General features: G+C 40.9%; 1 protein-coding gene across 1 annotated transcript in view; it reads right to left on the reverse strand.

The window, feature by feature from the left end:
- COPG2 (COPI coat complex subunit gamma 2) overlaps nt 1–12,122 on the reverse strand; it is a 123,084-nt gene that overhangs the window by 1,661 nt on the left and 109,301 nt on the right. The window contains exon 21 of the mRNA XM_079711853.1: nt 382–479. Within this exon, the coding sequence (XP_079567979.1) occupies nt 382–479 (98 nt within the window). The remainder of the gene's footprint in view (nt 1–381; nt 480–12,122) is intronic.

Raw genomic sequence — 12,122 nt, forward strand, 5'->3', positions numbered from 1 at the left:
GCTTTTCAGTCCACGATGTGGCTACATTATAAGCAAACTAAAAGCTGCTGAACAACAACAAAAAACCCCTACCCCCAATACTTTAAATAAAGCTGATCCCAATGAAAATCATGTAATTCTTTTCATCTCTTAATTATCCCTATTATAAAAACATTAAAAAGGGTGAGTTTTGCTTTAATCAGTAATGAAGTGGTAAATCCCAATTCTCTTTGGCATGAGGCACTCCCACGACAGAGGAGGATTAGCCCAGGTCCTCCTCAGCTGTAACGTGTTTGAGAATACAATCCCATAAGTTCACGTCAGATGAAAATGTTCTCTCCAGACAGAAGTCACTCAGTGGTGCAAGGGGTCCAAGTGAGCCTCTCTGCAGGGGAGACTCACCACGTACTCATCATCATACCCCTCCTCAGCTGGCACCCCCGTGTCAGGGTCGCAGTCCCGGACGGTGAATTTCATGGTGCAGCTGAAGGTACCTGCAGCTGGAGGAGAGAGAAGGCGAGCCTGCGTCACGGGCAGTGCAACCACACGGTTTCCCTCAGTAACTTAGGAAGCGCCACCTGCCCTTGGCTCTGTGTTCTGCATTATCAAGTGACACATGTGTAGGCTGTTTTCTAGGGTCGTAGTTCTCAAAAGAAGCCGGTAGGCTGGACTTTAAAATCTATTCCCTGCTGCGAGTTAGAACAGTACAGAAAAGACAACATGGGCAAAACTCTGTTTTTATGTTCAGATAAGGAAAGCAGGGGGTATGGCTCAGTAGTAGAGCATCTGACTACAGATCAGGAAAGCGGCAGGGGAGACACCTTCTAAGGGGCTTTTCGCCATGCCTGTCGACACGTTAAGAACCACTACTTTAGGAGCTGACAGACAAAGCATAAAATATGGATGGTAAAGCACACAGATCATTAAATTAATACTAAGGATATCACAGTCTCGCTATCTTTACAGATATTATATCTGTAGACTGTGGACCAAAAGTGGGTTCAGAGATCACCAGAATGAACTTGCTTCATGTCAACTTTCAACCTTTAGTGAGTAGGTCAGTAATGAAGTTCTAATATTGGTGAAGTCAGTGTCTTACAATGGAAAAGCAAGTGGGCAGTTATATGTTTTGAGATAATCAGTGGAAGAAATGAAGGAAAATGAAGTCTTCATGAAGAAGATAGGATTTTCTGAACTGTCTGAAGGAGGGGATTTATTAATCATGGATGAAGAAAAAGCACATAAGGGTCTAGTCCATGGTCTGGAAAAGGCTTATAGATTTAAAAAATTTCATATGTGTGTGTATATATATATGAAACTGTGGAGTTAGAAAGTTACTTGGGGGATAGGCAAGGACAGGAAAGAATAGACTCAGATGTGAAGACCGTACATGACAGGTTGGGTAGTGAGACTTTCATTTGTTCAGTCTTAACTTTAAACTCCCTCCATCCAAAAATGTAGAAAATGCCAATACATTTATAATGTAAAGGTATAAAATGAATATGCCAGATCCTTAGATAAAAAGACGACTAAGACATGACCTTTTTCCCCACAGCTGATTGTCTAGGAGTTGAATAACAGTGTGTGTGAGAGATCTACCATAGGTTCTTTAATATAAGTTTTAATACAGTGCTATGTGGGAGTGCAGGATTAACAGCCTGGGAAAATCATAAAAAATTTGAAAGGATGTACAGTTTATTTGGATCTCAAAAGATGCAAAAGAGCTTTGGCAAGCAGAGGAAGGTACACGAGCTAAAGGAAAGAGGCTAGAAAGGCAGTGGTGTAATTGGAAGCAGTAAGAGAGAGATTAGTACATAGGTGCTGAGAAGAGAATGTGTTTAGGAACAAATGTGAAATACCTTATATTTCAAAGGAAGGAGACTAGATATTTTCCAGCAGGCTCTAGTAGCTGAGGCAGTCAAGAGATTGAAATGTTAGAGGTAATTAAAGCCACTGGTAGGAATCCTATGAATAGGCCTGAATTCAGAGAGCAAATGAATTCACTCTAGCATACCGAAAACAGATGATGGGAATGGACTGCCCCATATAGGAAAGAGTGTACCTATCAAAACTACAGAATGTATTTCAGGGGGTTGATGAAAGAAGGATCTTGTTTAAATTAAGGTAGGATTTTCTGCAGGAGGAAGGGGGAAGAAGAAGAAAGAAAGAAGTGGAAATTAACACAAACCTAGAATGCGTCAGTTGAGGTATTTAAAAAAGAAAAAATGAATGGAGAGAATGGGATTACAGTATGAACAGAGGTCATGATCAAATAAAAATGGAGAGACAGGATAGATGTTGAGTAATAGAAGATTATATGAACCCCAGGTTGGTTCATGGAGGCTACTGGCAAATGAAGAAGAGGAATAAGGAGAGACAGTCAGGAATAATGGTAGATCACAGACTGGGCTAACTGGTTGAATTTTATGTATAAGTAAAGACAGAAGACACTTTATATATAAGTAAGTGATAAGGAAAAATGGATTAAGGAAGCAAATAGGAATGGTATTAATAGAGATAATGTTTCTGAAACTTTTGTGGCAAATTTTCAATTAAATGGTTTGGTTAATACAGTGAGAGGTTACACGGAATCTAAGGTGAACTCCATTAAAAGCCACTGGTAGCAATCACTCAGTGTTGTGAGAGAGGATGACTAACGCTGGGTGATGAGGAGAAGGGGGTGAGAGAGAGCCTTTCCATGGCAAGAGAACAATACTGAGTCCACTGCCATGACAAAGATGAGAGCTTCATGAATGAAGCAAGGCAGATAACCAAGGGAGTAAGAGAGGAATGCCCTGAAGGTCTACATTAAGACTGTTCCCAGAAATGAGGCTTGTCTGAGAACTGACTGAAAATGGGAGATAACTACTGAGGAAACCTGTAGGGAAAAGAAATACCAAAACACAGACTTAGAGAAAAGATGGATGCTGGAAGCTAAGAAAGGAGCGAGCCATGTGAATTGGGCTGGGACGCAGAACATGCAGTGTGGCAAATGGCAGAGTGGGAGATTTGGTGGGAGCTGTCAGGCCTCAGCCACTAGAGGGAAGACTGTGACTAAATAAGTGGGGTTATGAGGAGATGCCAGAAAGTTCTGTTGGAATAATAGTTACAGAAAATGATGTGGTCAGTGGGGTGAAAGATAAGAGGGTAGGAGGGATGGGCCTGAAACACAGGCTACCTGCAGCAATCCCCACAGGTCTGGACCAAACTGAGAAGGAAGGGATGCGTAGAGTGTGCAGGGAATCAAGGTGGATGAAAGAAAGCAAGTTGAGCAGTGAGTGCCAAAAATGAGGAGAACATGCCTACCAGGAAGATGCTACACATGTGGCAGAAGGCGTGCTGAAGATAAGGTTTTCCTCTAGGACAAATAGGGGGAAAAAGGAAGAAAGGTACAGAAAAGTAAGATTAAAGTTGCCCTCAAACAGAAAGGAGATGCTAAGGAACGACAGACAACTGGAAGGATAAGTCAGCATTCCTGGGCCAAAAGTCATGATGGAATAAAGAAAGAAAAGAGAGACTGGAGGCAGATAAATGGAAATATTGTATAGTGGAGAGCACAGAAGGCAGAGCAGGTGTGTAATAAAGGCCTCAAATGGGGAACCCTGTCAGAGCTCAAAATGGTCTAACTGGACGCATTTTGGATGTAAAGACCGTATAGCAACGAGAAGTATACAGGAAGTGCGGGGAGCAAGGACCTGAGTAGGAGGCAGGAGTAGACTAGCTCCTGAAGCACCGATTTGGAGGGAAACTGTTAAAGGACTTGGGTGACAGCAAAGTTTATAAGGAAGCTGCTTACAATGAATGCGGATAAAACTCCATTGCTGCCAACTTTAGAGAGAGTAGGTTTGACTTAATAGAGGGCGTGAATAGGTAGTTTGGCCAGAAGATAGATTATTGTTGGAGAATGGGTGAAGATTCTGAGGGAAATACACCTCAAGAGAAGTACTTTGCCTCCATTCCTTCTGTAGACAAGATGGTAAATGAAAGGGTGATGGATAGCTAAGTTATCGTAGATTATTGCAGTGCGCCATTAAAATTGGTTGCTCTTAGAAGTTACCCTACCATGGCTAAAAGTGACAGACATTTCCTAGGGAGATTTGTATGAAAATATCATGGAGAGAGGGGAGAAGACGGAGGCTAGAAGCATAAAAACAGAAGATGGAGGGTTTAGGCTGGGGTGCCGAATATAAGGTGTGAGTAGGGAAGGGCATTAAACAGGGCCAGAAGGAGGAGCACTGGAAAAGGGCAGAGCTGCGTATTAAGTAGAGAGATGGGAGCTAAGTTAGGTTACAGCCAAAGGGGAGAGAGGATGTGGAGAGGAAGTGGCTGATAAGAGCTGGTGTTCATGAGGGAGTGCCTCACTAACGGAATCTGGGAATCTTTTCTCAAATGATATTTGAAGCAACAAGTATGACCAATGGAGTGACATATTAAAGAGCCTAAATGGGATGGATCCAAGCCATGGCCAGTGGCAAGAATCCTATGAAGGTCCGTACTGAACTGAGAATGCAAATGTATTCAGAACAGTGTGCAGAAAACAAGATGAAAGAAGAGACTTCTCAATCCATGAGAAATGATATAAAGATGGTAGCTGAAAAAACAAGTGACTGTAGGTAGTATAGGTGTTTCTCTAGGGTCAGTCAAGGAAAAGAGTGGAAGAGCTGCAGAAGAGACAGGGTCATTGGAAGATTGGCAGGTACTGACAGGAGGGATATGGTACCATACTTGTACCAAAGATCATGATTAAATAAGAAAGAAGAGAGAGACTGGAAACTACAAAAGGGAAGAACTATATGAAGAGCAGTTGAGAACAGGTGGAGTGGCATGGGCAGATAAGATGAGGAACACAGTTTTCCAGAATGAGAACTCTTGTAAGGTCTTACAATGGGTCTGTCTGGTCAAATGATGGGTCTTAACGCTGGACTTTGAAAAGCCGTATATACAATGGGAGAACAGGGCCCGAAAAGTAATGGGAAGTTTTGGTGGGAAGTTTTAGCTAGGAGGATTGGAAGGAGATGGATTAAGATGAACTCTGATATAAAGACAGGCCAGCAACCTTAAAGACACCAGGATAAATCTCTGAGCACCGGATGACTAATACTGAGAGTTGAGTGGCTAGCGATCATGCCCAACTCAAAAGTAAAACTTCATTTGTTATTTTCATTTACAGATGGTAGATGAAATTATGCTATATGTAATTAAGACGTGGGAGGGCAGACCACCAAAGGGAGACACAAATGAATATCTTGCAAATGCCACATTAAAGTTATCCTTAGAATTTACTCTGTCGTGTGAAGATTTTCTGAAAGTGGAGAGACAGCTCCTGGGGAGAGAACCTGGCTAGGGAGTGCTGTCCACTTGAATGAAACAGAGATGGTAGCTATAAAAAGAAGAGAAGCTGAAGATAAGGCAGCATATTTCTTTAGGGCAAGACAGGTAGCAAGGGAAAAGGAATGGGAGAACATTACAGGTGCCCCCAGATTAAAAGAATGCCATTTGAAGAATGACAGGTATTGACTGGAGGGAGAGGATCCCATACTTGGGCCAAAAGACACAGAAGGAGGGGCGGGGGGTAAAGCTAAGAGGAGCACTGTATGGACTAGAGAACGATTCTGAGTAGGTGGGTGGTAATAAGAAAAACCACAGGACCATAACGATGCCCAGAATGGGGAAGCCTATAGTGCGAGAATGGGCCTGAGTGGTATGTTGGCTATAAGCCAGACTGCAATGACTAGTCTATATAATGTTAGAGAAATAGAGGCCTGAAAAGGAGTGATAGTCAGGAGTAGACTTGCTCTTGATGCCTTCGTGGGAAATTTTTAATTAAAGGGCTTGGTTGGGGGAAAATTTAGAGCAGTGCTTCTTAAGATGTGTTCTATCAGCACTGCCTAGGAATATGTAATTCTTCGCCCTACTAGACCTACTGAATCAGAAATTTGGTGTGGGGCTCAGCAGTTTGTATTTTAACAAACTGCAGTTTGAGAGCCACTGCTTTAGACAAAGGCAGATTAAGAGTAATCCCGATTAAAAAATCTTTGCTAGCAAGCTGTCATATTAGGATTAGCTGAAAATTAGAGAAGCAACTGAGGAGACTTGTAAGAAAGGATAGTAGACAAGGAGAGAATGGCGACTAAAAAATGGAAAAGGGCCATGTGAATTAGACTCAGGTGAGGAACTTGCAGGAGAGTAACATGGCCAATGGGTAAGGGCATTAAGGAGTGCTAGAGTGAGAAATCCTGGCACGTGGGAGAGTAGGAACTTTAACAGAGTGATTTTATGTTAATCTAGATTGCAGCCACTCAAAAAGAGAGAGGAAGGAGGGAATGTGGCTTAATAAGAATTGAGGTTATGAAGGGGAACTGTTCAGGAAGCTTTGTGGAAGAGAGAGGCTGCATGGGCTGGAACTATATAATCCAGTCCAGAGTCTGAACAGTGACTGCTGAATATGAGGTGTTTGTTTATCTAGAAGAGATTACTGAATCTATGGGAATGATATGTACATACACAGTCTCTGAATGAAAGAGGGATGCTGAATGTAAGGTACAGTTTTTTGTGTTTTTTTTTTTGCGGTCCGCGGGCCTCTCACTGTTGTGGCCTCTCCCGTTGCGGAGCACAGGCTCTGGACACGCAGGCTCAGCGGCCATGGCTCACGGGCCTAGCCGCTCCGCGGCATGTGGGATCTTCCCGGACCGGGGCACAAACCCGTGTCCCCTGCATCGGCAGGTGGACTCTCAACCACTGCGCCACCAGGGAAGCCCCAAGATACAGTTTTTAATAAGGCAAAATAAAGAAAAAGGAGTAAAACAGCAAAGTTAAAATTGCTGCCAGCCAGATGAGAAGGTATCACTTAATATTGACATAGAAATTGTCACTGATACCACCTGGAGGCATAGGCACCATAGCTGGGCCAAAGAACACGATGGAAAGGAAGAAGAGAGGTTAGAAGCTATCTAAGGGAAAGGCTTATCTAAAGAGTAGAAAATTGGGGCTTCCCTGGTGGCGCAGTGGTTGGGAGTCCGCCCGCCGATGCAGGGGACACGGGTTTGTGACCCGGTCCGGGAGGATCCCACATGCCGCGGAGCGGCTGGGCCTGTGAGCCATGGCCGCTGGGCCTGCGCGTCCGGAGCCTGTGCTCCGCAGCGGGAGGGGCCACAACAGTGGGAGGCCCGCGTACCGCAAAAAAAAAAAAAAAAAAAAAAAAAGAGTAGAAAATTGGTTTTGAGTGAGGCACAGAGTGGGGATCAGGAGAGGAGGTAACCTCAAAAAGAATATGCATTCATCACTGTGAAAGGTTAAGATATATGGGGGAATTCTCCAAAGGGAAACTGGAAAGGATGTCCCATAAGAGGGACATTAAAGATATACTCAGAAGTTAAGGAAATATACTAGAATTTGCAGTAAGTTAGAGAAGCACCTGAGGAGACTTGTATGAAAAAATAGCAAAGAAGGAAAGAGCAAAAGATGGAGATTGGAAACTAAATAAGCAGAAAGTGTGTGTGAATTGGGCTAGCGTGCAGAACATGCAGTGTAGAAAAATAAATATGGAAGGACACTGAAGAGATCTAAATGGGAACATTAGGAAATGGGAATTGGAATTTTGTTAGAGTTGTGTATGAATGAGAGAAAGTGAGGTTAAAATGTAGCAAAGTAAGAATTGGAGTATAAAGTTTTGCTGTCCAGATGCTTTTTTGGAAAAATACTAGAAGCAGTGGGTGTGGTCAATAGAGTGAAAGGTCAGAAACAGGCCAAGTGGGATGGACTAAAAGGCAGGCCAGTGGCAGGAATCCTATGAAGTTTATGCTAAACCAAGAATATAAACATGCAGTAAAGAGTGTAGGACACAAAGGGAAGACAGCAGGGCTTGGGCAGTGAGTGTCCAACATGAGGGGAGTATCTAGCCCAAAGGGACAGCTGAATCTGTAAGAATGATGTGAATGTAGGTGGAAGCTGAAAGGAGGGACACAGAAGACAAGGCAGCATGTTTCTCTAGGGCAAAATAAGGATCAGGGGAAAGCAATGGAAGAGCAAAGTGAAGCTTCCCACAGATGTGAAGGGATGATTTAAGAATGGTATCTATTGACTGGTGGTAGTTATGTTACCATATTTAGACCAAGATTGTGATGGAATAAAAAGCAAAAGAAAGTTTGTTAACTTAATAAAGGACTATTGTATGAACTATAGAAGACTTAAGAGTAATGGAATAGCACCAATACAGATCAGGTGTGTAATAAAGAGACTCAGAATGGAAATTTCCTTAAATGTTCAAATTGGATGGGAAGGCCCAATGGTAATGAGTGGTGTATCTAATGGAGTTTCAAGGACCTGGATAAAAATGGGAATTTTACAGTAGACTAGCTCTTAATGCTGTGGGTAAAAGTTTTTAATTAAAAGCTTGGTTAATAATAAAGTTTACGGCAGTTTTATTAAGATGCATTCTCCTAAAAAGACATTGTTAGTAATCTTAAAACACATCAGGATTGACCAGTTAGGGAGCATGGGCCACTGGTTTGTCTATAGAGAAGACTATCTGTATTTCTTGAGGAGTAGTTGGGAATCGTTAGGGAGGTAAACCTCACTAGAAAACTACTGTACCCTTTGCTATGACATAGGACAGTAGCCGAAATGGATAGTTAAGATATGGTAGAGCATAACAGAATAAGAAAGAAGAGGAGGTTTTAATCTAAATAATGGGAGCATTGCATGCATTAGAGTAGGGTTCTCAGTAGTCAGAGTAGCAAAAAGGCAAATAAGATGTGAACTGAAGAGACTCGGCATGGAGAAATCTGTCAGATCTCAGAAGGGGTCTAACTGGTTAAAAATGTTTGGTGTTAGTTAAAGATGACAATGAGTGGTATATAACTAGAGAGAAGTAAAGGCCTGCATATGAATGAATAGGAGTTAGAAAGTAGACTAGCACTCAAAGTCTTGATGGGAAAATTTTTTTTTTAAGAATGAATATATATATAATCCCTCAAAGAGAGCATTACATATTATTTATAGATATATGAATATTTATGAGGATAAGTATTTAAGTATTTAGTGATTTTCTCTTAGAAGGGAAAGAGGTAAATGATTCTAAAGTGGTACAAAGGAAGTCTCAATTACATGTTCACTGTTCTATTTCTTTAAAAAAAATCTCAATCAAATATAGCATAAAGTTAAGATATAAAGAAGTGGGATGGTAGGTATATGAATTTTGGGGGAACAGAACATTTTAATTAAAGGGATTGGTTGATAAGAATGGTTAGAGGGGGAAGTTAGAATGAACCCTGATGAAAAGTCATCGACAGCAACCTGAAAGATGCTGGTTTGACCAACTAGAGAGTGCAGGTGGGTCATTTATCTGGTGAGAGGATGAAGTGTACTTGGTAAGAAGTGAGTGGAAGTGCGCCTCAAGAGAAGACTAATGTGTCCCTCACTATGATTACAGATGGAAACCAAAAATATTATAGATGTTCATGTATATGACAGAGCAAATAATCAAAGGAACTCAGGAAGAGCTTGTTGAGGTATGATGTTAAAGTGCTCAGAAATTAAAGTATCATGTTAGGACTGGCTGTGAGAGAAACTGCTGAGATGTATTTTTAAAAAGAGAGAGAAAAAAATTGAGGCTGAAATCGAAGTAAGGAGAGGGAGTGTAGGATATAGGCTGTGGTGCAGAGCATGCAGTTCAGCAAAATGTTAAACAAGGAAGGCATCAAAGAGGTCCAGGATGAGGAGCACAGAGAGATCAGAATCAAAAGTTCAGTGAAGGATTGTACAGTAAGCCAGGTATCAACCAGCCAAGGAAAGAGGTGAGAATACCGCCAAGTAAGAAGTGGAGTATGACGTGTTGCTGCCCAGAAAGCTTTGTTGGAAAAAGATTTGAAGCAATCAGTGTAGTCAATAGAATGAGAGGTTAGAGAGCAATTAAATGTGATTGGACCTAAAATGGGCCAGAGCAGAAATCCTGGGAAAATCCAGACTCCATGGAGGGTGGAAACAGATTTCAGTACAGAGTGCAGGAAATAAGGAAGATGGATGAAGGCTGAATTGCGAGTGCTGAACATTAGAAGTGTACATATCCAGGAAAGATGATCGGATTCACTGGAATGATACAGCTGAAAGAAGAAGGGATGTTGGAGGAAATGTAGGGAGTTTGCAGCAAAAGGAGAAAGGGGAAAAGGAGAAAACGGATAGAAAAGCAATGTTCAAGTTCCTTGCAGATGGAAAGACATTATTTGAATAGTCATACAGATGGGAGAAATGGCTTTTGCTCCATACTAAGGCCAAAGGTCATGACAGAATAAAAAGAAAATAGGAGAGGATGGCAAGTAAGTAAAGGGGCATTGTGTGAATTAGAGAGTAGTTCTGAGTAGCTGGAATGGCAACAAGACAGATCAGGTGTGAATGAAAGAAACACAGAACCGTCAGGTCCCCGAACTGCATATATAGAATGAAAGAGGATCCGGGCCCTGAAAAAGAACAGGACTTGGGTAGGCTGGCTCTTGAAGTCTTCATGGGAAATTTATGACTGAAGTGATTGCTTGTTAAGAAAGGTTAGAAAGAGATGGATTAACATAAACCTTGACAAGAAGGCACTGGTGGAAACCTTAAAGACATCACCACTGACTGACCTTTTAGAAGGTGTGGATTGGATACTTTTTCTAGTAGAGCAAATGAATGCTATTGGTTGAGGAGTGGTTGTGAATCATGATGAGGCAATCTCAAGAAAATAATACTGCATTTATTGATATATTATAGAATCTGTGGGTGAGAGATAAGGGAATGTTTAAGATCTGGTAGGGCAAATAGTCAAAAGGAGTTATGGAAGACCTGCCTGTAAGTAAGTGATGTTAGCTTGCTGAGAAGTTAAGGAGTCATGTGAGGACCGGCTGAAAGTGAAAGAAGTAACTGCAAAGACTCGTATAAAAAAAAGAGGGAAGAGGAAAGGAGAGAAGATGCTGGTTAGAGAAGGGATGTATGAATTAGGCTGGGTTTGTAATATGCAAGGCGCAAAATGGTAAATATTACTGAGACCAGAATGAGGAATGCAGGTATCACCAGCTATCTACTCACATTACCAAAATACTTGTTAACATGAAAAGTTTTTACCTACATATCACCATGTGCTTGGGAAACTTGGTAGAGTGAGTTAGCATTCTTGTGCTAGCAAAAACTTTGACTTTGTACAGTCTATTTGGGATAGTATATGTTTGCTGCAGACATAGGTCTTTTATCTATAGGTTTACTTCCTATGCTCAAGGTTTTTAAATGTGTTGTGCATTACTCCTATCATCTTCCCTATAATATGTGTGGAACAACTCCAGCAATTCGCCAATTGGTAAGTAAATGTTTCCCAAGAGTTTCTTATTTATACAATGCATTTTGAAAATGTATATGCATTTGTTATTTCTCTTGAGAACCTTTCATTATTCCATGCACTGTAAAAGGAGAATGCAATTACAGTCTTATATCATAGTATGGGATCATTTTGTACTACAAACATGTACACTAGTGAATGAATTTTATGTTAAATAATTATGTAGTTCTTTAAAATGGTTTATGTTATAAGAAATACTTAAAAGTTTTTATAATAGCATTTTTGTGATAGTTGAGAAGATATGTTGGATTTTTTTTAAAGGAAAATGGTTATGGGCCTTTTCACATTTAAGATATTGCAATATAACCATTTACTAAGAAAAACTGCTATTCAGCATATTTTAAAGAAAGGATAATGAAAATTGCTTGTACTTATAAAGCAGTTGAGCCAGGAAGAGAACTGTGTGGTGAGGCATTTCTTAAAGGAAGAAAAGGGGGAGATAAAGTGATAACTGAAAATGAGACATAAGAAGGACTGTATGTGGGAAAGTACATTTGTATAAAAAAGTGTAGTCGGCAGAAAGGTCAGAGATAAATTCAGTAAAGTGGACCTAAAACAACACAAATTGCAGTGATCCTACTAAGGAATAAATGGAAAACCAAAGCAATTCAGCAAAATATGTAAAAAGAAGAAATATGGAAATGGATTGAGCAATGAATGTAGAACAAAAAGAGGAACCAAAGAGGGAGGTATTAGTGAGCGTATGAGAATGGTACATACTCAGTATATGGATGGTTAATAAAAGGCAGAATAGGGAAAAAAGAAGAAGAAGAAAATGGGT

The sequence above is a fragment of the Hyperoodon ampullatus genome, assembly GCF_949752795.1.
Source record: "Hyperoodon ampullatus genome assembly, chromosome: 9".
NCBI classification, from domain to species: domain Eukaryota; kingdom Metazoa; phylum Chordata; class Mammalia; order Artiodactyla; family Ziphiidae; genus Hyperoodon; species Hyperoodon ampullatus.